Source organism: Apium graveolens, chromosome 3 (assembly GCF_009905375.1).
Source record: "Apium graveolens cultivar Ventura chromosome 3, ASM990537v1, whole genome shotgun sequence".
Taxonomy (NCBI): Eukaryota; Viridiplantae; Streptophyta; class Magnoliopsida; order Apiales; family Apiaceae; genus Apium; species Apium graveolens.
This window is the reverse complement of record NC_133649.1, coordinates 149,475,404-149,499,851: the sequence shown is the minus strand read 5'-3', so window position 1 is coordinate 149,499,851 and position 24,448 is coordinate 149,475,404. Positions and strand designations below refer to the sequence as shown.

General features: G+C 34.2%; 1 protein-coding gene across 1 annotated transcript in view; it reads right to left on the bottom strand.

Annotated features, from left to right (window-relative positions):
- LOC141714632 (uncharacterized) overlaps window positions 1-24,448 on the bottom strand; it is a 144,261-nt gene that overhangs the window by 4,288 nt on the left and 115,525 nt on the right. Inside the window, exons 2-8 of the mRNA XM_074518140.1 lie at window positions 10,461-10,506; window positions 9,049-9,171; window positions 8,453-8,643; window positions 7,060-7,171; window positions 5,311-5,472; window positions 4,340-4,386; window positions 2,474-2,600 (exon numbers count right to left, since the gene is read on the bottom strand). Coding sequence (XP_074374241.1) covers window positions 2,474-2,600; window positions 4,340-4,386; window positions 5,311-5,472; window positions 7,060-7,171; window positions 8,453-8,643; window positions 9,049-9,171; window positions 10,461-10,506 — 808 coding nt within the window. The remainder of the gene's footprint in view (window positions 1-2,473; window positions 2,601-4,339; window positions 4,387-5,310; window positions 5,473-7,059; window positions 7,172-8,452; window positions 8,644-9,048; window positions 9,172-10,460; window positions 10,507-24,448) is intronic.

Here is a 24,448-nt window from a genome sequence, read left to right as displayed (position 1 = left end):
CTCCAAGGCACTCCTCTCGTAACACAAAATCACCTGATCGGTTTTCATTTCTATCAACAAGGCGCTCTTCTCGTAACACAAAACCACCTGATCGGTTTTCATTTTTATCAGCACTTGATTCCTATGTTATTCCTAATTCATACAAACGAGATGCAGATAGTGTTGAGTGGAGCAATGCTATGCAGGATGAATTAAAGGCCTTACACCAAAATCAGACATGGGAGCTTCTTCCTAGCCTCTACATCATCCGGTTACAGGATGCAGATGGGTTTACTCATTAAAATTAAGGTCTGATGGTTCTTTAAAACGATATAAGGCACGCCTCGTGGCTCAAGGCTATAAACAAAAATATGGCATCGATTATGCTGAAACGTTCGCTCCAGTTGCCAAAATGACCCCCGTGCGTACTTTGATAGCTGTTTCAGCAATTCGCAATTGGGATATCTACCAAATGGACGTTAAGAATGCCTTCCTAAATGATGATCTTTCTGAAACAGTATACATGCGTCATCCTCCTGGATTATCAGTTCCACCAAACATGGTTTGTAAATTTGAAAAAGGCAATATATGGATTAAAACAATCCCCTCGAGCCTGGTTTTTTAAGTTAAAAGGGGTGTTACAAAAAGTTGGATATCGTCAAAGTCACAATGATCACTCTTTATTTATATCTTCTACATCAGCAGGAACTACCTTCGCACTCATCTATGTTGATGATATCTTAATCACGGGTAACGATCACAAAGGTGTACAGAATCTAAAGAATATCTTGTAGAACTCTTTTCAAATGAAAGACCTAGGTCTTGCATCTTACTTTCTTGGCTTAGAAATCTCTAGAAATGCTAATGGCTATTTTGTTAGTCAACAAAAATATACTCGTGACATTGAAATGGCAGGTCTTACTGATGATAAAGTTGTGGATACTCCGCTTACATACAGTAAAACAAATGCCAATCTCTCATCCAACCCTTTATCAAAGCATCGTTGGGAGTTCGGTCTACCTCACCGTGACACGTCCAGATATTGCCCATGCCGTTCAACTTGTGAGTCAGTTTGTTTCGGATCCTCGCAGACTACACTTAACGGCAGTTCATCGCATTATACGTTATCTTCGTTCAACTCCGGCTCGTGGCTTGTTCTTTTCAAATACTAGTCCTTTAGATTTGCATGCCTTTTCTGATGCTAGCTATGCCGGCTGCCCAGACACACGCAGATCTACTATTGGCTACTGTATATTTTTGGGGAGTTCACTTCTTTCGTGGAAATCAAAGAAACAATCCACAGTATCCAAATCATCGACTGAAGCTGAATATCGAGCTATGTCATCCACGTGCAGTGAAGTTGTTTGGCTAAGACGACTGTTAAAAGACTTTAATATTCAGCTTCATTCTCCCACACCGTTATTCTGCGACAACGAAAGTGCAGTAAAAATTGCAAGTAATCCTGTTTTTCATGAATGAACAAAACACATTGAAGTTGATTGCCATTTTGTTCGGGAAAAATTTGAAAATGGTGATATCAGTCTACCTCGTGTTTCCTCCAAAGAACAACTTGCTGATTTCTTTACAAAATCCCAAACGAAGAGCCGACACAATTTTTTCATCAGCAAACTAATGGTTCAACAACCATAAGTTTGAGGGGAGTACAAACAATATAACCTTTAATGTAAATCTAGGATGTAAATATGGGGATTATGTGTTGTAATTAGGAGATTGTATCAAATAATATCAGCTGATATCAGGGGATACGATAGGCTGAGATCAGGTGACATGATAGGCTGAGATCAAGTGATATGTAGGCTGTAGATCAGGGATATGCAAGCTGTAAATTAGCTCTGTTGTAGGTATAAATACAGGAGCTCTGATGTAACAAAGTTATCAAGTCAGTTCATTCAGTGTCTCGTATTATCAACTTGCACTACTGTAGTTCAAAATCAAGCACTTGAAATAGCAATATTTACTATTCATTAATTCATTAATTTATTATTCATTACACTTTGTTGCATTCCGTCAGTTTGGATTTACTTCGTTAGCAAAGTGCATGAGTAAAGTGCATATTGTATTCCTACTACACTTTGGACAAGACACCACCTGAAATAAGTTTAAAAGACTTCACTTAAACAACGTATTTCAAGTGGTGTCTCATCTAAAATAAGTACACAAAATGCACTTTCTAACGGAGTTATCCCAAATTGACTGAAATGCAACAAAGTTTAATAGAAAACGAACGTTGTCAAATGCTTGATTTTGAACTACAATAATGCAAGTGGTGTCCTGAGCAAAATGCGAGTACACAAAGTGCAGTTTACTCTAAAAGGAATTTATAAATCATTCTGACAAAAGCTAGTTATTTAGATATAATTATAATAATAAAAACAAGTTGTCAAAAGCTTACCCTGCATGATGTAACAATTTTGAACATGTTTACTAGCAATTAAGTTCTATAAAATTTAAATTCACAAATTAGATGGTGCACCTTCAGTTTGTTGCAATGTGGACACTGAAAGAGAGTGTGAGGTTGATCTTTCATTCAAATGTTTTGACTTGTGCCTTTTAGAAGACCAAATTAAATTAAGGTCCCTCTGAAGAATTTCACTTTTTGCCTAAAAATGTCAACAAGGCATTCAGATTACATGAGAATAAATCAAGTAATAGTATATAGAAAGTTAAGAAAACATATATATATATAATTGAAGGTTTGATGGTGATGATATCATTGAACTTGTGGGATGATATAATCCGCCGCCTATATTGGCACACGGGAAATATAATTAATATTAGAATTTGGCAACCAAAATAAAGATTCTTTAAACTTATTTGGTTTGTAACTGTGCTTTACAAGACGGGCCATATGGTTTGGATATGCAATTTAAATTGCTTCAAGATGTTTACAGGAAACAACTTCAGTTAATTCATGAGACTAAGCTGAAACACACATATAAACATATATATAGTGTGCTAAAATGTCTGGCACATAAGAAAATATTCAAAAATATATTCAAAGAGACATCGTTGTGACTATCAACATGTAAACTTGATCATGCAAATTACTCGTATATTTCATGCTTCAGGTTCTTAGTAATTATTACTCGTCATAGCTGTAAGTGTTAAATTGTCCTGAATAGTACAGGACAAAGGTTTAATACTTCATCTGTATTGATAATTAATAGCATATTCTTTCTGGATTTGAGTAAATATAAATATATTGTACACAAATATAAATATACAGGTCAGAGAAAATAATAAAGGAGGTAATTTGCTTTAGTTTTACATATTAAGATACTCCATATTGGTGGTTTACTTGCATGATTGTTTTCAAGTTATGTGCAAAACGGGCCACGAAAGCAACCATTTATTAACCATAGTCTTTAGTGAAGTAACTTAAAAGGTTGTGATAGATCTTGCTCAAAGTCAAAGGTGAGGGTTATAAGAGCTTTTTAAGGAAAAGTTGAGGGGCATGTATATGCATTCCGCCAATTTGAAACTTTGTACATGAGGTATACAAAGATATGTTGGCAATATACTTCAAATGAATATGGAAGCCAATATACAGAAGCCTTGCAAAATATAAAATGAATTCTAAATTTTAAGAATAGCTAAAGATGTGACACATGAAATTCTGAATCTGGTAATGTTCTATAGCAGACAGCGTTACATGGTCTATTCTATCTACTGCTACGTTTATACTTGGTCTATTCTATATACCGCTGTGCTTATTTAACCCTGATACAACGCATTAATTTTCTAATAAACAGTTTATCTGCCACATGAGAACCAGTCACCATACACTTATCCATAAGTATTGTGCGCATGAAAAACCTACTGTCAAGTGTCAACAGCTCCTAGATCCCTTATAACTTATTATCCAATTATCAGGAAGACATAGGAGATCGGGAGTAAAAACTTTCACCCTGAGAGCTGTCTTTTTAAATTTTTGTTGCGAGTAGCGATTTCCTAAGGATCGTATTTATTAATTTTCTTTCCACTTTACAATTATACCAATTGAGTCCTGAGCCTGTGGACAGATGACTAAAAGACACAAGGTGAACGGGGTCCCTGGGAAAATAGAAATACAAAACTAGAAAGTTGTAAATTTGTGACAATATTAGTTCACCTTTATTTTTCCTTGTAAAGTACACTAGTAGAGTATCTTTCATATGTAATATGACATGTAACCAGATCAAGGAGAGTAGAAATCCCCACCATCGTTTAGCATGACGTCTCCATATTAGATAGATGGTCACAGAAATCGATAACTATATAACATAGAAGCACTCATGCAGACTTAAGAAATCGCATACATAAAGTGAATATTAAATTAAATTACAATAACAATAATAACCTGTTCAGCTGCAACCATTTCTGTCAACTGGTATCGGCCCTCTTGCTCTGCAGACAAGACGAATATAAATTTCAGCTGTTTTATGAAGGAGGTGGATGGACTAACAAGCTATGATTTGGGCACGTCACTAATTTGCCCAAAAGATCACTTTCTATTTTTTTGATTTCTGAAGTAAAGATCATTATAGAAACCTACAATAAAATCACTAACGTACAGGGTAATCACTGTTTTCTTGCTGAGTGTTGATTAATAGGTTGAGTAAAAACCTCATAAGGTTTCATAGGACCAATAGCACCAATCTCCTTGCTATGTTGTGACATACCTCACCACAAAAGCTTATCATGCAGAAGGGTTTCAATATTATGTCATGTGAAATCAGTTATAAGAACACTACAATGTGAAAAGAACATGAATAACTATAGTTCGCATATAAGAGCTATATCAAACAAAAATTTGAGAAGACATCCAGGTTAGGAACTTTCCCAAAAGAACATGAAGTAATATAAGTTAGCAAGCAAGTGAAATTCAGTCAAAAAATCTAATAGACATCAAGTACAAAGTTGCAATCTACCCTTGGTGAGTTCTAATTAATGGAACACTTTCAGGGAGGGGGTGGGAGAAGAATTTTCACTGACAAGTACAGATACATTAAAGCGATGCTACTTAGTGTCAGTTATGGTCTTCAGTTAAAAATATTGGAAGTTGAGCTAAATTCTTAAAATAAATAATATTTAAGTCTATTAATTATATAAATAACTAATAAACTTCCTGAACAGCATACAAATGAGTAAATTGATTCAATAATACGAGGTGAAACAGTTTTGAAGTACTAAAACACCACAAATTAAAATGCATGCCTGCAAATTATAACTATTAGGAACATAAACCTTGTATAGAAATTAAATAATACAAATAATCCTTTTGATGCAAAGTAAACATAACTTAATACGAAGAGAGATGATAAGCAAAACCTTTTACAAGTAATTCATGTTGGCTTTTATATGCTTTGAAAAGTTCCTGTGAGACATTTCCTGTAGCCTCAACAGCAGCACCTCCCACAAGTTTATTAAGGTGAAAACAAACTAGAGGCATTCCTTTAGACTTTTGAGCAACTAGTTTTGCATATGCAGGACCTAAGAAGAGAGAAAGGGTTCAAACAAAGGGACAGCAGGTACAGTACATGGGAACTATATAACAACTATTAGCCATAAACCAATCTACTTCTTTTGGTCTATATTTTTAGTTTCAGATAACTTATTTTATGGCCAAATTAGCCTTCAGTTGAATGGATTTGTGTAAAAATAGTTACAACTTGCATACCATTCAGTTACAGTACATGGGAACTATACAATAACTATTAGCCATAAACCAATCTACTTCTTTTGGTCTATATTCTTAGTTTCAGATAACTTCATATGCTTTAAAAAGTTCCTGTGAGACATTTCCAGTAGCCTCAACAACAGCACCTCCCACAAGTTTATTAAGGTGAAAACAAACTAGAGGCATTCCTTTAGACTTTTCAGCAACTAGTTTTGCATTTGCAGGACCTAAGAAAAGAGAAGGGGTTCAAACACAGGGACAGCAGGTACAGTACATGGGAACTATATAATAACTATTAGCCATAAACCAATCTACTTCTTTTGGTCTATACTTTGAGTTTCAGAGAACTTCTTTTATGGCCAAATTAGCCTTCAGTTGAATGGATTTGTGTAAAAATAGTTACAACTTTCATACCATTCAGTTACAGTACATGGGAACTATACGATAACTATTAGCCATAAACCGATCTACTTCTTTTGGTCTATATTCTTAGTTTCAGATAACTTCTTTATACAAGTTCTCACAATTCTTAAATAAAATTATTGCTGCTTTATCTACATTACCCTCAACTTCAATCTGTTTTTAGTCTATAGTCTTATCTGCTTGCGAAATAGAGAAAATCTACAGAAGTAAGTTATTGTATTTTCAAATAGTGATAAATACTTTATTTCTTATCTGCACTTCTTCTATAAGCATCTCTCAAAATGGAACATAGAGTACTACATTTAATATCAATCTGAAAATATGAGAACTATGTCTATTTATTGCCAGTCCTTTTTTCAGCTTCATATCCATGGGGATGGAAGAAATGAAAGTAACAAATCAACATCTATAAAAATGTTGGAAACCTCTGGATGCACCAGTATTGAACATTTAAGACAACCATAAACAATCTTTCTAAAGAGGGTTAAGAACAACAGCTAGAAAAATCGAGCAGTAAGCTAAAGTGTTGAGATTCTAAATTATAAACAATAATATAGTGAGTGAACGAAAAGTTTGTGTTAAACCAAAAAGAGGCAAGCAAAACTTAATTTTTGACAAAAGGAAACCTGTCCCACTTTTCAGAAAGGGAATCAAATGAGAATCCATCCCAAGTGTCATAAATATAGATCAAAACTCAACCAATCCTGAGCATCTTAACTTAAAAGGCCGAAATCAATCTTATCTGCATAGACTCCTAATTTCCATATTAGAAGCCGTATCCAGAAGAAAGTATTACAAGTTCTTCTCTGAACCTTGATAGGAGCAACCACATAGCAGTATAGCACTCCAAAAAAATATTGTCAATATGATGACTATCATGCCAAGCACAGGCATTGGAATATATATGCTTCCAAGTAACTAAAGTAATTGAAAAGATCTAGGATTAATCAGGCTGATAAAAGAGCAAGAGAAGTCACCATCTGCTATTGATTGCCCTTCAAAAACAATCTTCGTATCTCTTGAGTTAATTGAAGTACTGACATATTCTAAAAACTCAGACCATGGTCCCCCAATTCCAATGTCATCCCTCTGCAAACAAGAAAAAAATGCATAAATAGGTATCTAGATAGTTTCCAAGTGCGATGTGAATAACAGAAACTATTCAAATTTGGTAATGTTCTCTCATCCTTTATCTTTCTACCTATTGTAATTAGTCTTTTATCATCCCTGGAAGAAGACGGTAAAGTTTACATAATAGGCCTCTAAAACAGAAGTCAGAATCGATTTTTCATAATTAATAAGCTCCATTGGTACAAGCAAGTCGAACTAGACATGTAGCAGACCCATAAATTCTTTATTTTTTCCCGCTAAATAGCAGACCCATAAATTCAATCATAAATTTGTAGCTTACTCGTAAAAACATGTTTAAGAAAGTTCTTTTTGCTTTTAAGTTATTTTCTTTTTTTGCTAAATACAAAGTTCAATGTTATTGTCACTCCTTAAAAGTTCTAAGATGCTCCTTGCTTAAATTGCCTCTCCATTCCATGTTCCCTCTCTTCTCCAATTTTTTTAAACATCCAGACATTACAAGTATGTATATTAAAAGCAACCAAACATTAAAAGCATTTATATATTGAACTTCTTAAAAAATTTAAAAGCAAATAATTCAACGGAAACCCAAATCTCCACTCTGTATATATTAAAGACATCCTGATGAGAGTAGTAGTTGACATTTAAATAATTCTCAAGCATATAGGTTTGAGCTGACACAAACAAAATTTCAAAAAATTGATGAAATTTAAATGACATGAAATTAGGACTAAATAACAAGGGCAGAGTATAAAACATCAGAAATCAAGTAAAGTTTTATGACCGAGTTCATTTAACTTAAATGAAATTTTATTTTAATCTTTTGAAAAGCCTGTCAATTTTCTCAGTTGATTATTTACATTTCCATTTAATTTTTTAAAAAAAATATTCAATTCTAAAACATCTTTAATGTCATCTACAATGGGTACAAAGCTAGGGAACTCAAGTTCTCAAATCTGCTCCAGTTAAGTGCTTCATCACTGGACTTAACAGTCATTAATGCAGTGACTCCTGCATCACCTATCGGATTGACTTTACCAGACACAAAAATCAAGTTGCTTACAATAATCCTAAATGTGCACAATGGCGACACACACACCCAAATAAGTTTTGGGAAATTTCAACTTTTTTCTCTACATTTTCAGTAGGTGATCTTTATACTTAATAATTAATATCCACAAATAAACAGCAACCAAACATTAAAAGAATTTATATATATCCAACTTTCCTAAAATTTCTCAAAAGCGAAGATGAGAAACTACAAGAAAGCAAGAAACACACCATATCCTCGAGCTGAATAACAGACTTAACAGTCATCCAAGTACTAGACTTGAAATCAGTAACCACAATCCGAAGCTTACAACTTTCTGGAGCATCCACGTACATAATGTGTGGCAGCAAAGGCGAGGCCAGTCCCTCAGTCTTAGCTTCACCAATGATCGCCTCAAAATCATCTAGTTTTCCCATTGCAGCTGATATTTATAAACAAAAAAATCAAAAACATGATCAGTACTTTAGCTAATTGATAGTTATGTACTAGTCTGTAAATTAAACTAAACCGGTAAATTTAACCATACCAAAAATGAGGGAGTAGAAAATGCAAAAAAGGTAAAAAGAAAATTATTAATGATTAACTTACTATTTGTCAAATTAGATTAGGTGTAGTTTTCTTAACCTAATAGATCAAAATAACTTTTAAACTTATAAAATTTAAGGAATAATGTGTGCCCTAAAATAGTAGTCAATTAAAAGCTAAACTTATAAAATTTATTGACTTAGAAAAACCATTAACTTAAACAACTTACGCATGATAAAAATAAGATATACAACATTTTTTAGACCAAAATCATAGATACTATGTGTGCAAGTATGTGTACCTGGCTGTTCAGGTGCTTCTTGTTGTTGAACTGAAATGGAAAGTAGCAAGTAGAGTGTGTTGTCTGTGTCTAAGGCCCGTTGGCCTTGTCCTCGCAAAAGATAGACATTACTTCCTCGTCCCTCTTTTTAAATTTTAAAGTTTAATTAACAAAGTCCAAATTTTTAAGTTTAATTATATATGATTTTTACAAAAAAATCGTAAAATTTGGATATTTACGAAAAAAAACCTTTTTTAATTATATCACATCAAAAGTTATTAAACTCATTTGATTAATTTTACTATTTTTAATATTTTAAATATAAAATATATAATTAATTATAATATACAATTATCCGAATAATCGAATTTTACCGATACCTTTCTACTAAAAGAGAGTAGTCATCTTATTAGTTCACTTCAAGTGATTCCTACCATAAAAAAAACAGAGTAGTTATCTTATAAGTGTGGTTGACATTGTTATTATTATTAAGTAGTAATTCTTAAACTCTTTACAGAATTAGCTGAGGCCCTGTGAGTAAGTGATTATCATAAAAATTTATTAATAATAAACTTATATATATATATATGTTTATTAGTAAGGGGTGAGTATTCAGATCTGGAGTCCAAATCGAAATTATTTTAAATATCCCAATGTTTAAATAAAAAAATTTCATTTATAATTACAAGTCGAATTAATTTTGATTAATTACCGAACCATATTTTACAACAGTTTAATTAGCCAAAATTAACTAATCATTATATAATTACTATACTAACACGTCTAAACTAAACATTCTAATAACATATTCAATCATAAGTAAATTTGTAAACCACATAATTTATTTCTATAAAAATAGCTCAAGCATTTTGTAGTTTTTTCTTAAAAATTGAAATAATCATGAACATGATCAATTAAATATTTACCAGCATATCTAAACTTGCAATAAACATTAAACATTACAAAATAAGTCAAAAATATAACAATTAAATTAAATTGTATAGAATCACGTAGACTTGCATATCGTTTCCATCTTTTTCCCTTATACTAATTTGTAACCATTTCATCATTTATACTTTTACTTATTTATCATTTTCAATATCGACTTTACTTACTTATAGATTTATTATACAAAATTTTGAATACCAATATAAGTAAACATATCGACTTTACTTACTTATAGATTTATTATACAAAATTTTGAATACCAATATAAGTAAACATGATATTTAAAATTTATTAATAAACATAATTTTATAAAAATTGATTACTAAATATGTATTGATTATGTAACAAAATAGTAGTTATTGAAATTTAAATAATTTAAATGACTAGTATGGATGAGCCAAAATACCACTTTTTCAATTTTCATGTCCTTACCTACCACATTTCAAAAAATTGACCCAAAATATCAGATGAATATGTAAAATTGCCTGGGCGATACGCAGTTTCGTCTGCCGCATCGGTCCTGATACGCATCTACAAATTGCGTATTAGACAATGATACGTATTTAAAAATTGTGTATCACCTCTGATACGTTATCCGAAACGGCGCAACAGCCCAAATTTTTTAAAAAAATGATAAGCCGCACGAAATTCAGTATCTGGTGGGTAGGTGAAGGCCATCTCCTTTAAAAACATGGTATTTTGGTGATTATCTCTGTGGACGACACATTGATTTGATATAACAGTTATATAAATATAATTTGAATAATTTGAATATTTCGGATAATTCGAAAATTCATCTAAAAAATTGAAAATTCCAAAATTTGAAATTTTGTCAAATATCGAGCCATATTTTATACATTATATGAATTTAATGCCCACTCCTTATTATTCCGAGATTTAGAAAGAATTTTTCCAGAACTCTCTTTGTTGCACTTCAAGTAATTTTACACCCCGTTAGCATAACGTTTTATAATTATAAACGGCTAGCGGAGCTATTGTGAGTGTTTTTTATGAAACTTTCATTTCAAGAGTGAGAGAAAAAAAAATTATGTTGAACTAAAAAAATATTGTATATCAAATAATACCTTAATATTCAACTTCTAACCTTTTAGATAAAAAAAGTTAGTTATAATTTATTACTTAATTTATATACTTTCTTTCAACTTGATAATGAAAATTAATTTGATATGTGAATCATCAAATCGCGGAACAAGTGAGCTTATTAATTTGTGAGCTGCATTGGCTGCCCTTAGAGCAGCTCCAGTGGGAGCCCATTTCACTGCCTTGGGACTGCCAAAGTGACTTGGCCACCTGTTTTCAACAAAAATAGCATTGGATGATATCTGACAAAATTGGGCAAGCCTAGTTCTGTGGCTACTGCCCATTTAGTTTCCTACTAATATTTTAATATAGTTTAATTGATTTTCTCCCCCACTAACGTACTTTCCTGTTTAGTTTTAATATTTTATATATACTAAATGGTCTCCTGCATAGTATGTACTTAGCCATTACCCATTTCTCAGTGATGTGGCATATATGGAGCCCATTAAAAGAGGAAAGTGGTCTTGGAGCATTGGAGATGCTCTTAAAAAACTCGGGAATGACAGGCAATGATGATATGATTTTATTTCAAGAAAGTGAGTCTGCACTTGTCTTCTCCGTGTGTACGTAAATCAACAAACCCCATAAGTTCCATAATACACATGATTATATACTCTCTCTCGTACAAATACAACACACATGCACGTAAATTATATTCACGCACAGCTACAGCTACAGCTACAATTGTGTGTGTATTCACCCCTTCCGAACACATATACTAATCCTACAGCCCTGCCTCTGTGTATATACTATCACCCAACTCCAATATATATTCTCACGCTTGCGCACACACTCAAATATATATTCCATATTTTATTTGTTTTTTCGTCATGTATATTATTCTATTACCATAAAATATGACTGTATCCTTTTTGTTATTTTCAACTTCGATTTTACGGAATTTTAGTTAAATTGTTTTGGCATTTTAGTGTATCATCTCATATGGCCTTGTGGTGTAAGAATTTAATAATCACACTGTTGTATGATAAGGTAGCAAAATTTGTATAGGAACGACCAGAGTTTTTTCAAGTCAAGATTCATGCATTTTATATCTAACATTTACGAACATTTTTAGTAGTCTTAAGTTAGCAGAATTTGTACAATAACGGGTAGAGAGTGAAGATTTATGTGTTTTGTTGTGAGAGGAATTTGGTACAATATTGGGGGAGGTTGTTGCTGGAATAATGGAAGAATTGCAGAGGTTTAGACCGAAAATCGGGCGTATTGTGAAAAGCTGAATACGCCACCAAGAGTCCTTCTCCTAATATGTAGAATCCCTATTTATACATGTAATTACCATAATAATCCATGAGTAATATGTATATTTCATAGATATATCATGTATATTCACGTTTTCCAAGTTTTCCAACTCTCTATTCCTTGTTGAACATGAGTTGTGTCCTTGTAGAACACTGCTTCTGCAGGCTTCTCACCATATTCAAGATATATAAGCCCGTGTAGGCCTTTCGCCATATTAGAAATAGTTCGGCCTATCATGATTCCTGACTACCCATTGGTCTTGGCATATTATAAGAAGTCTAGGGTATTGGCTAATATGTAAGAGGCCTCTCTTATTGCCCTATTATGATAAGCATTATCTCAATACCCCTAACATACCATCCCACTTAGGTCCATAATCGATAGTTTGTCATCCAGAAAGCCTAATCCATTTTGTCAATCCATCTAATCACTCTATGGGCCATAAATCCGGTCCAAGGCTGATTTTAGGCACAACAAGGTCTATTTCTCTAAGTTGTAGCTGCAAGGGTGAAATAGTTGAAGGCTGATGTGAAATGTAAAAGTGATAGGGTTACCTCTATACTCGTTTATTAGGAAATGAATAACACACAAAGGGGGTGAATGTGTTTGACTGTTTTTGAGCTTTTCTTGAATGTTTATGGTTGAATAAAGTAAATTGATTCTTGCAGTGAAATGTGTTCATGCGAAATTTAAACTTGTAGAAAAATAAAGAGCACAAATCTTCAAAACTCACTTAATTTTATATTAAAATTAAGACTGTTTTGCTACAAAATTTCTAGACTCTTTGTTGATAAAGAGCTTAGCTTCTACTTGAAAGTGTTACAAGAAATCTGATCTAAATTGTTACAACTAACTAAATGACCAGTGTTAACTTTATAACTTAGTTAACTGCTGGTTTACACAGTGGATAATAAAATATGCTATTAGCTTTTCTAAACCGTCACTTGTCATTTCTATTTATAGAAAAACAGATCTTCCATTGCTGGCTTAGCATATCTTTAGCATCCCATGTTCACTTTAATCTTCCCCTGTTAGTTAATCTTTGCCATTGATATTGCATATTCTTCAAGCTGCTTTTTGTAGACTTATCAATCCAGCTGTTGGATTATTTGTTGATTGTTTATCTTGGATATTCAACTGATCTGCAATTTTGTACTTTGAGATTGTACCTCGAGATCTCCAGTTTAGGTTTATAAAACACTTGACATCTCGATAAGTATATTGACTTATCGAGCTCTCCAGTATTCTATGTTTAGTTTGTATTATAGAGGTCTTCAGTTCTCTATAACATATTTTAGACTTGTCAAGATCTCTAGTCTTCACATCTTCACTTTGACTTATCGATAACTCTTAGTTCTCTGGTGGCTTCTTGACTTGTCGATATCTCAGAGTTCTTTAGTCAAATTCACCTTGTCGATATCTCAGAGTTCTCTAGTGAATTTTGACTTATCGATATCTCTGAGTTCTCTAGTGGAACTTGACTTATCGATAACTCAGAGTTCTCTACTGAATGTAGACTTGTCGATACTCTGAGTTCTCTAGTGAAGGAATGACTTGTCGATATCTCCAATCTTCAGTTCTTCAATTTGGCTTGCCGATATCTTCCCGAGTTCTCTAGTAGCTATCCTAACTTCTCGATAAGCCATTCTGAGTTCTCGAATGACTTCTCTATAACATTAAATCTATGACTTGTAGAGATCTTGACTTAGAGTATTTTTCTCCAAACAGATTTATTCAACTCCAAGCTTCTTCAAAATTCTTCTGAGGCATGATCTTCTTGATCTTCTTCTAGATAGAATCATTAGGCTTGATATTGTTTTCAGGAAAAAGACTCCAGTCTGCTCCTTTGCATTTTTACAAACTTTAAGTGTTACAAGTATAAAATATAAATTAAGATAACAATACAACTTACTTAGGGTTGACAAAATGTCTTAGTCTTGTTAAAGTACAGACGTGTCTTTTACAACAATCTCCCCCAATTTGTGAGAAGATTGCTTAGCACAAATCTATGCCTGTTAACAAGACTAACCCCAAGTTTGAAATGATAGAGAGTAAAATTAATACATAGAACTAGGTAGAATTACAACTTATATAACACAAAATTTACAAGGTTCAATGATTACAAGACTCAAGTAAAGACAGTTTTCACATTTACTTCTTTTCTAAGTTGATCCTTCAATTTGTCAAGAATTTCAAGTTCTTCTATGATAGGTATTCCACTTAGAGCTTATACAAGTTTTTGTCTTGCTGTCTTAGAATAACCTTCGTCCAGAACCTCTATGCAGAATCTTGAGAATCCACCAGCTTTGATGTTTAGAAATCTCCCATCTTTAAAAATTCTGCTCTTTCCTTTTGCTTTCAACTTTTCTGATCTTTTTATGTACATGTCTATCTCTTCATCATGCCTCCTTCTTCTTTCTTCAGCTTCAACCTTATCTCTTTTCTTTGTTTCCTCCCTTTCAATCAACCATTCAGCTAAAGATTGAAAGAGATATGTCCTAAGTCCAATCATGTATGAGGATTTAGGAATAACTTTTATGTAATCTGTTTTGATTTCATTGATATTAATAAAAGACTTGTTTTGTTTTTTATTGCGGGCTCTATCTATTTTAAGTGTTTAATAAGATATACCACAGTTTAGAGTAAAGCTTTTTATGGATTGTGATGAGATCATAATAATGAGACCTAAAAGATGATAACTCTAAACTTAAATAGTTCCTGGACGTAGGATTACTAACTGGTAATTAATAATCCGCAAAGATCGGTACATACTATGCTTGCTTCATTATGAAGGATGTCTGTTCTCATAGACATTTGTGTGGTGACACTATAGCTAGTATGTAGGTGCTTATTATAGAATAAGTTCACTGAACATGACTCACACAGCTGAACAACTGATGGAGTTCACTCACGTGTCAGCAGTTGTTCATATAGTGATAGTTGTACAAGTATCCTTAGACTTGAGGTCATCATAGTCATCTTGTGTACACTGAACTATGCTTTGGTTTAGTTCTTAGTCTCCAGGAACAATTATAAGGGCTCTACTGGGTATAAGAATTTGTACACGAAGATAGTGTATGATCAATAGAGGATCTACCCCTTCTAGTGAAGGAAGAGAATGTTCAATGCTGATCCACTTATGCTAGTTCAGGAATCTCTGGCCAGAGTGAATGAAATTAGAAAGGAGTTTCTAATTTACATTAAATAGAACTAAGCATAATAAATGGGAAAGCAAGTGATTAAATAAGATAGGCTTGACACAAGTTCCATGACTTGTATTTAATCGTGACATTGCAGGGTAGAAGGAATTGATTGTACGGTAACTATTCACTGAATAGGTTCTTGGTATTCTAAGCAGTGAATTCGTATTATCCGGATAGTCGCGATATACTGAGAAGTATCCCTCACGATGTAGAATAAATATGATTAATTAATTAATCATATTTAATGAATTAGAGAATTTATATAAATAATGATAAAATAGTTTTATTATTATTATTTATTTCTACTACCGGCTTAATATTGAACCTACAGGGTCACACCATAAAAGAGAATGATTTAATGGTGGAAGAATTAATTAATAATGGCTGATAATTATTTATTTATGAAATAAATAATTAATTGGCAAATTTAATAATTGATTAAATGAGATTTAATTGATTATAAATTAATTAAGAAAAGTTCTTAATATTATTAATTAAGAATTTAATTTTTGGAAATTAAATCAAGAGAGAGAATTATTTCTAAAGTGTTTAGAAAAAGAATTAATAATTAAAAGGTGTTTTAATTATTAATGAGAATAATAAAGGGTTAATAATAATATTTTATGGGAAATTTTCAGCTGAAAATTTTGCCTATAAATATACCATTATAAACCCTATTTTTGCCTCAACCCAAAAAGATTTACAAAACCCTAATTCTCTCCACCTCCTCCTATTTTATTACATCGTTTTCTTGGTGGATACCGGTGGAGTGCTTCACACTTGAGGAGCAGCTGCTAAGGATCTCCGCTCGTGGTTCTTGGATCGCTTTTAAAGGTTATAAATCGATCCCTCGATTTTAATCACGATTTATATGCTTTTATTTGGATTTTATATGTGTAAAATTGTTTTACCATGCTTCCGTGATAGATAAAATCCTACAGAGATGATCTCCATCCCCTTGTAATAGTATCCTTGCCTTTTAACAAACTCATCACTCTCTTGATTTATGTGGGATCCAAAGAGTCCATTAGCTTTTTGTCTAGAAGAGTGAATGTACCATCCTTAAAATAAACTCTAACTTCTCTCAAGGATACAATCTAGACTCTAACAATTTCCTCAGCTAGATGTTGGAAATGGTCTTCATCTGGGATGCACCAATTTAGAGGTAGAAAGTCAGATTCTTCAAAACACTTCCAGATGGCCCTTTCAGTGACTTCAACTTTCTTTGCAGGCTTGACTTTCTTAGGCTTTCTCTTAACAGATTTGTTCTTGAATTTTAGTGAAGGTTTGGCTAAAGGTAGGGTTGTCATTTTCTTGAGATTAGTTTGGCTTGAGGTGATTGGATTTTTTAGGAAAGAATTTGCTGTTTGTTTATACAGAAATTTTGGCTTAGATGGTTGGGAAGGTTTAATGTTTGAGATAGTTGATGTTGTAGGTTGGGATGAGGTTTGAGTTGGTTGTGTTCAGATTTTTAGGGTTGTTTGGGTTTCTGATTCACCATGAGGCTTTCTACTTTTCCTCTCACCTCTTCTCTTTTTTTCTTCATCTTTCTTGTCGTCCTCCTTCTTCTTCTCTCCACCCTTGCTCCTAGATGGCTTACTGGACTGACTAGGATTTGAGCCAGAAGGATTTTGATTATTCTTCTTCTGCTCATCATCATCCAAGTCATCCTTGTTGAACTGTGTTTTGGGCAAGTTGGCTTCTGCATTTTCCAGATATCTCCTCAGTAGCTTTATCATTTCCATATCATCATTGTTCTCTTTTTTCTTAGCTTTTAAGCTAGTTCCTAGGATCATGATAAGATTCTTGTTGCTCATGATACATTGTTTGGGGATATTGAAATGTCTGAATTGTCTGGTGGTTGGACAGATGTATGTTATACCCTTGCTAGGTTGTAGATATACTTCAGGAAAGGCAGCTACTTGAGCATCTCTCAGTGTATTTTATAACATGGTATCTTCACGAGTTATAGCTCTAACTTTGCTGATAAAGATGTCTAACTTAGATGCCCTCCTTGAGACAAGGCAATTGAGGGACACCTGCATACATCTGTCTGTCCCTGAGTCATTTGCATTAACCACTATGCTCTCTTCCAGAAAATTGTCCTTATTGACCTTGATAACTCTTATGAAATTAATTGTCTTGTCCAGGGCCTTTTTATATGTGAAGTAATTGTTGTTGAGAGAAGCTTTTAAGGCTTTAAGTAGTTCTTCAAACTCTCTGCTCAGACTAGGTCCTTCAGCAGACCTAATAAGTCTCTCCATGTCAAGATCAACTTCTTTAGATTTTGTTACAGCCCCCTGGATTTACTGTTGAGATGACCTAGATCGTGACAACCTAGCCTCTATCTCCCCCTTATTCTTGTTGACAGGCATTATAAGGGGAGTAGGAATTTCAAGTCTGACTTGTTCAGGTAGAGAAGGTAGTAGTATGTTGAGTTTGCCATGATGGCTCCTAAAGCTATAGAATTATGCATTTGAAGATGCTTATGGGAGTCCACCAGGGTTTGGATATCTGTTTGTTAACTCTTGACAAGAGATGTCAACGCCTGAACTTGTGTAGTGAGAGAAGAGTTGGAGTCTTGCAATGCCGTGACTTGACCCTGTTGAGACTGAATTTACAGATTTGTTGAAGTGGATACATGCTGATAAGAGCTGCTAGATGTGCCAAAGTGTTCTTCTACAACCTCTATGATCCCTTCCATTAGCAAAGCTGAAGGCTTAAATTTGCTCTGGTGAAGTTGATCCAGCCGGACCTTGGTCTCATTTGAGTGAGTAATTTGTTTCTGGATCTCTTCATGGAGATTGGAAAAATATTGTTTGAGGTTTTTGACTTCCTTCTCAATGGAGGCAAGATCCATCCTAGACTTACTCAGTAAAATGCTTGAATTTAGAAGGGATCTGCTCTTGAGATGGTATATTTTTGTCCATCTTCTTATTCACCAATTTTCTTATTCTGTCTTCATGGCCAGTAAGCTTGATTTTAAGAGCTTTACCAAACAGATGAAATGCTTTGAGATGAGCTTTGTATACATCTGTAATGGCATCATAGACAGCTTCTGGACTCAAGTCTTTTGTATTATTTCCCAGAATAGTAACATACTCTTCTCTGAATCTGGCCAGGACTTGATTCATCTCCAAGACAAAATCATCAAACAACCATGCATCCACATTTCCATCTTGCTCAGCATCATTGACAATTTTCTCCTTTTGCTCCTCAACCTCTTCATTATAAGCAAGCATGATAGCTTGATATTCCTGGTTGCTCATATTTGAAGTCAGGAGATGCTGTGAGATGTTGGCCAGTCCAGATATATGCTCTACTAGTAGATCATCTACAGAGGTCGATTGAGAAGCAGATTCTTGTAGCCACTGTGAGAGTATGTGAGGTTGTTGAGGTTGAGAGGTGGATGGTTCATCAGGAACACCTGTGACTGGGGTCACAGTTTGACTCACAGATTTCTCTGTGGTTTTGACAGTGTGTTGTCCTCCACTTGTAGTGGGAACCTCCAAGTGAATTGGAGGGGATTTGACTGGGTTACTATCATGTACACCAGTCTCAAACCCTTGTGTGTCTTGCAACACACTGGCACTTGATTGTGCTCTGCTTGCCTTTCCTATGACAGGATTATGGGCAATTGTACTCCTAGCTTCAACTGCCAAGACAATATCTGCTAGGGTTGTGAGGGGATTTGTCCCTACATGAGGAACCTCCAATTGAATTGGAGAGGATTTAGATAGCTCCCCCTCAGGAGTACTACCCTCAAACCTTTCAGTCTGTGAAGACTATTTTGCACATGAAGGTGCATTAGAGGTATCCATGGGGTCTTCAGTAAATACTGTTGAATCCCCCATATTTGTGATGGTGTCATCAAGGTCTACCCCAACATGTAGCCTCTCACCATCTAGATGGAGTGTCTAGGTGGTGAGCAAAGCTTCCTGAGCTAAGTCACTTGATTGTTGTTGCACTTGAGAAGTAGATTCAAGTGAAGTTGGAATAGAAGAAATTTTAGTTATAAGAATTTGTTGCTCAGCTGTGAGTGTTGGCAGCTCCCCCTGAATAGATGAGGGAGCTTCAAGTGATGTGTTCTCACAGTGTGTGCCTTCCTTGTTTCTCCTACCATACACTTGAATTGCTTCTTGTGCTGGCTGTGCAGACTCACTCTTGGTTGTTTTTATAACTGCATCATGTTGGAAGGATGTATAGGAGGGTTGAGTAGTCAGCTCAGTTTGTTTACTTCTTTTGGATCTTTTGACCAGAGGTGTTTCTCTTTCAGCTATCTCCTCACCACTCTCAATTATCACAACTAGATTTATCCCATTTCCCTTCTTTTTACTAACCTCGCCTTTTTGAGAAGATGAGGTAGTTGGTTCCCTAGCTTCCAAAGGTTGTGAAAGAATGGTTGCAGCTTGGGAAGATCCCTGTTGGTGATCTTGTGTTTATACTTCCATAGGTTTAGGAATCATAGATGTGCTATATTGTGCATTAGATCTCATGTCAAGCATAGGATAAGGATAAGTCCTAAACCTCTCCAACATAAATGGAGTGATTTTCAGACTTACACTGACCTTATTCTTTGTAGTAAGTGAGCCAAATATTATTTTGGACACTTGCTTACAATTGCCTAATTTAGTACTATCTATACCATTCAGTAGGTGTATGTCTGCTACTTTATTATTTAAAGTGGACATAATGAATCTAGGGAAGAAAATTTCCTTACCTCTAGCTGACAGGGGCATGGTTAGCCTGTTGCAAGTTCTTCTAGGATCAGCAGACCAACATTCAAGTGTTTATTATGGGCAATTGAATACACCAGCTTTTGCACCACACTTGAAATGTTGTCATATTCTGTCTTCTTATATGTAAAAGCTCTCACTACTGAGTCAAAGATGAATGACCACTCATTCCTTTGATTAGTTCTATTTAGGCTTGATAAATTGGTTCTTCTACCATAGTTGATGAAGTCCAAAAACTCAATCAGCTCATTAGGAGTTGGCACTTCCACCAGATTTGCAGTAGGCAGTCCCAAAGCTTGGTTCACATCCTGCTCATTAAACTTAATTTGTTGACCTCCAACTGATCAAGTCACTACCAAGGATACAACATCATCATGCATCACAGTCCTCACCACAACTATAGTCCAAAAGGCATGTAACACATCCAGGTACAACACTGGATTAACAGTCAAGGCTCCTGCAATGTACGATTCAGACAGAAATTTTACAAACCCCTTGAAACTGTCAGGGCTTGGTTAGCATCAGTAAAAGCCAAGAAGTTTATTCCTTTCTCTGGGATAGTTGCTCTAACAGTGCTTTGAGCCATTGTAGTTTAGTAAGAGAGAATGGGTAAGAAGAATTTTTGAGAAAGGAGCAAAACGAGAGAGAAATGGTTTTTTGCTAGAAAGGCTAGGTCAATTTAGATCTCGAAGTTGTAAGTATGTGTATGTATCGAGAAGTCTGGATATTTATAGTAAAAGTAAATGACTTGTCGAGAACTCAAAATAGACGTTTGGAGTTTGTCTATCGAGAAGTCATTTTACGAAAATAAGTACATATCGAGAAGTCATTTTAAATTACTCTGTTAAAGAACTCAAAATTGACTTATCGAGATGTCAAATAAATACCCAATTTGTCCAAAAAGGTGGACTGAATTAATTCTAACTTTTATTTGAATAAATTCAAAATAAAATTAGAATAAATTTTCAAAAGTATTTTACCGAAATAATTTATTAATTTAAATTATCTCAGTTCTAAGTTATTGATAAGTCAAAAATTGTACTTGTAGAGAACTCTGTGAATAAACACTACTCGAGAACTCTACAAGGACTTATCGATAAGTCATTTTTAAGCCTATTGAGAAGTCACTCGAGAAGTCAGTAAATTGACTTATCGAGGACTCACTCAAGAGGTCCTAAAATGACTTGTCGAGAAGTCAATTTATACTTTTCGAGAACTCAGTTCTCTATATACTTTTAGTTTATGTAATTATGCCTTGTGTTAATTTTACATATTAAGAATGTAAATTAACAACTGAGCAGTTTACTTAGGATTTGAAAAATTCCAAGTTGAATTTGAATTTGACATACAAATATGCAGAGATTTCTGAAATATTTATAATTCATATTTCAATTAACTTCCAATAAAATCAAATTACTATTGATTTACTAAGATTAATCTGCTGCAAAACATTAGCTGAGTTCTTGCCTTAGGATGAAGAATTAAGCATTCCAATTTCACCTACAAGTCTAGTGAAGGTTGCTTCATCCAAAGATTTAGTAAAAATGTCAGCTAATTATTTTTCTGTTGGTACGAAAATGAGCTCTAGTTATATCAAGATAAGAAAAATTTACAGCTTCCACTGGTATTCTGATGATTCTCTTTCTCCCCCCGAGGTTGTGCAATCAAACTCAGGTGTATGACATGAGCTACCATTTTCATGATTCTCTTGTTGAGTAGTTTCTTCATTTTCTTATTCTGACAGACTTCACAAACTTCAACTTAAGCAAGCTCCATCTTAGGCATGTCTCTTACCAACTCCTTTTTGAAAAGGTGTTAATTTCCATGAAAATTAAGTGAGACAGATTTTTATGTCAGAGCTTGTTTATTTTTTCTGATACCTTGGTGTAGAGGCAACAAATACCATTCTTATTTATTGAGTCAAAATCTTCAACAAATAAGCTTCATTTCCTTGCTCCTTTCAAAGAAACTTCACCAGTTTTCCTGCTGATAATCAGTGCATTCTTCTTTGTTGAGTAAGACTTAAAGCCTTTGTCTGCAAATTTGCTAACTCTGAGAAGATCTACTTCAAGACCAGCTACCAGTGCTACGTCATTAAGGACAACATTTTCAGAAACAATCTTGACATATCTCATTGTGAATCCTTTGCTGTTGTCTCCAAAGGTCACCAAAGGGCCAACTTTCTCCTCAAACTGTGATAGCAGGGCCTTATCACCTGTCATATACCTGCAACATCTACTGTCTATGATCCAGATGACTCTCTACACTATGCCCTGCACACAATGAGTTTTAAGTGTGTTTGGAAACCCAAGCAGTGTTGGGTTGTTTCTTCTTAGTAACTTGTTCAACATAAGTTGAATGAGTTATTTTAGACGAGATAGAATTCAGTGACTGTTGTGCACATTTTCCTTCTGATGTGGACTCATTTCTTATTTCTTTAAGGTCCACTCTCAGTTTGTGGCAACTCTTCATTACTTTCAAGTTGCAAGGAATGCAATCAAACTTGTCACAGAATGAATAGGGATCATTTGAATTTGCTTCATTGTATTTGCAAGTTCTTTCAGTTGGCTTGCTAACAACCTTTTTACACAGGTGAGTTAAATGATTTGTAGAACCACATTTTTCACACTTCTTTCTGGGTGCATTTGCAACATAAGAAAAATTATTGCTTTTGTTTATCCCTATTTTCTTATTTCTATTTCTCCTTTTCTTTCTTGCATCTTCAGTTTTGGTTTCTTTAACAGGAGTCTTGGGACTTTGTTTGTTCATGAGCTTCTCTTCAGTATTGGAAGACTGAAGTAATTCTTTAGTTTTCTTCTCTTTATCTTCATCAGCAATTTCTTGCTTGATAATCAATTCTTCTTCACTGAAGTTGACTTCACATGCTTTGAATATAGGTGCATTAACCTCTTTCAAAAAGGTTGGAGCATTCCCAGTTTTCTTTGCTTTCCCTTTGTCACTTACTGTCTTCTTTTTGTCATTCATGGCATCATAGTCAAGCCCAATAACAATGTTTGCACATGGCTTATTCTTCTCATGATACTTTCCGACCAGTTCAGATGCATTTCTGAAAGATTTCATCTTCACTTCATTCTTTTCCAGCTTCTCCCTGAGCACTACTTCAATTTCATTTGCACACTTGAGCTTGTTCTTTAGATAAGCATTTTCTTATTTTAAAGCTTCAAGCTCCACCAACAATAATTCAGTTTCTTGCTTCTCACTTTCAAGCTTCTCATTTATCTTTGTAATCTGCTAACTTCTTCATTAGCAGCAACCATGCTTGTGTGAATGTGAAACATTTCTGTACTCATCTTTTCAACAGTTTCCTTGTATTGATTCATATTTAAATCAATAGTGATAAGAGTTGGTGTCTGTGATTTAGATGAGGATGATTCTCCTTGCTCCAGGGCCATGAGTGCATAATTTTCAAATTCTTTATCTTTATCATTTTCAGAGTCATCCCAACTTTTACCCTCTGTAATATAAGCTTTACTTTGTTGTTTCCTTAGAAGAGCTTCATACTTTGCTTCAAGTTCAAAGTAAGCATTGTCTTTCTTTGCTTTCTTGGGTTTCCTGTATTCTGTAGCAAAGTGGCCTTGTTCATCACAATTGAAGCATCTTACATTAGATCTATCAACAGATCCAGTTTTGTAGCCATTCTTGTTGTCAGAATTGTACTTCCCTTTTTCCTTCCAGCTGATGTCTTTGTTAAAGGACTGTCCTTTATTCTTGAAGTATCTTGGCTTCTTTACTTTAATATTAGAGAATTTCCTAGCTAAATAGGCCATTGACTGATCTAGCTCATCCAGTTCTTCAAGAGTATAGAACTCATCCTTTTCCGATTCCAGAATGACTTGCTCCTGTGAAAGATTTGTTCTTTGCTCACTTGTTGAGGCAATTGGAGTTTGAGATCTTGGTTCATCATTAGATGTTTGGCTTTCATTTATAATTAAGGCACTTGAACCATCTACAACATGTCCCTGACCAGATCTCAATGATTGCCTTTGAATCATCTCTAGTTCATATGTTTTGAGAATTCCATATAGAACTTCCAGAGTTATTCTGCTCAAGTTTCTCCCTTCCCTGATTGAGATTTTTTGTTCCAAATGATTAGGGAGAGTAAGCAAGAACTTCAGGTTCACTTCTTCAGCTTCATAATATTTGTCATGAAGC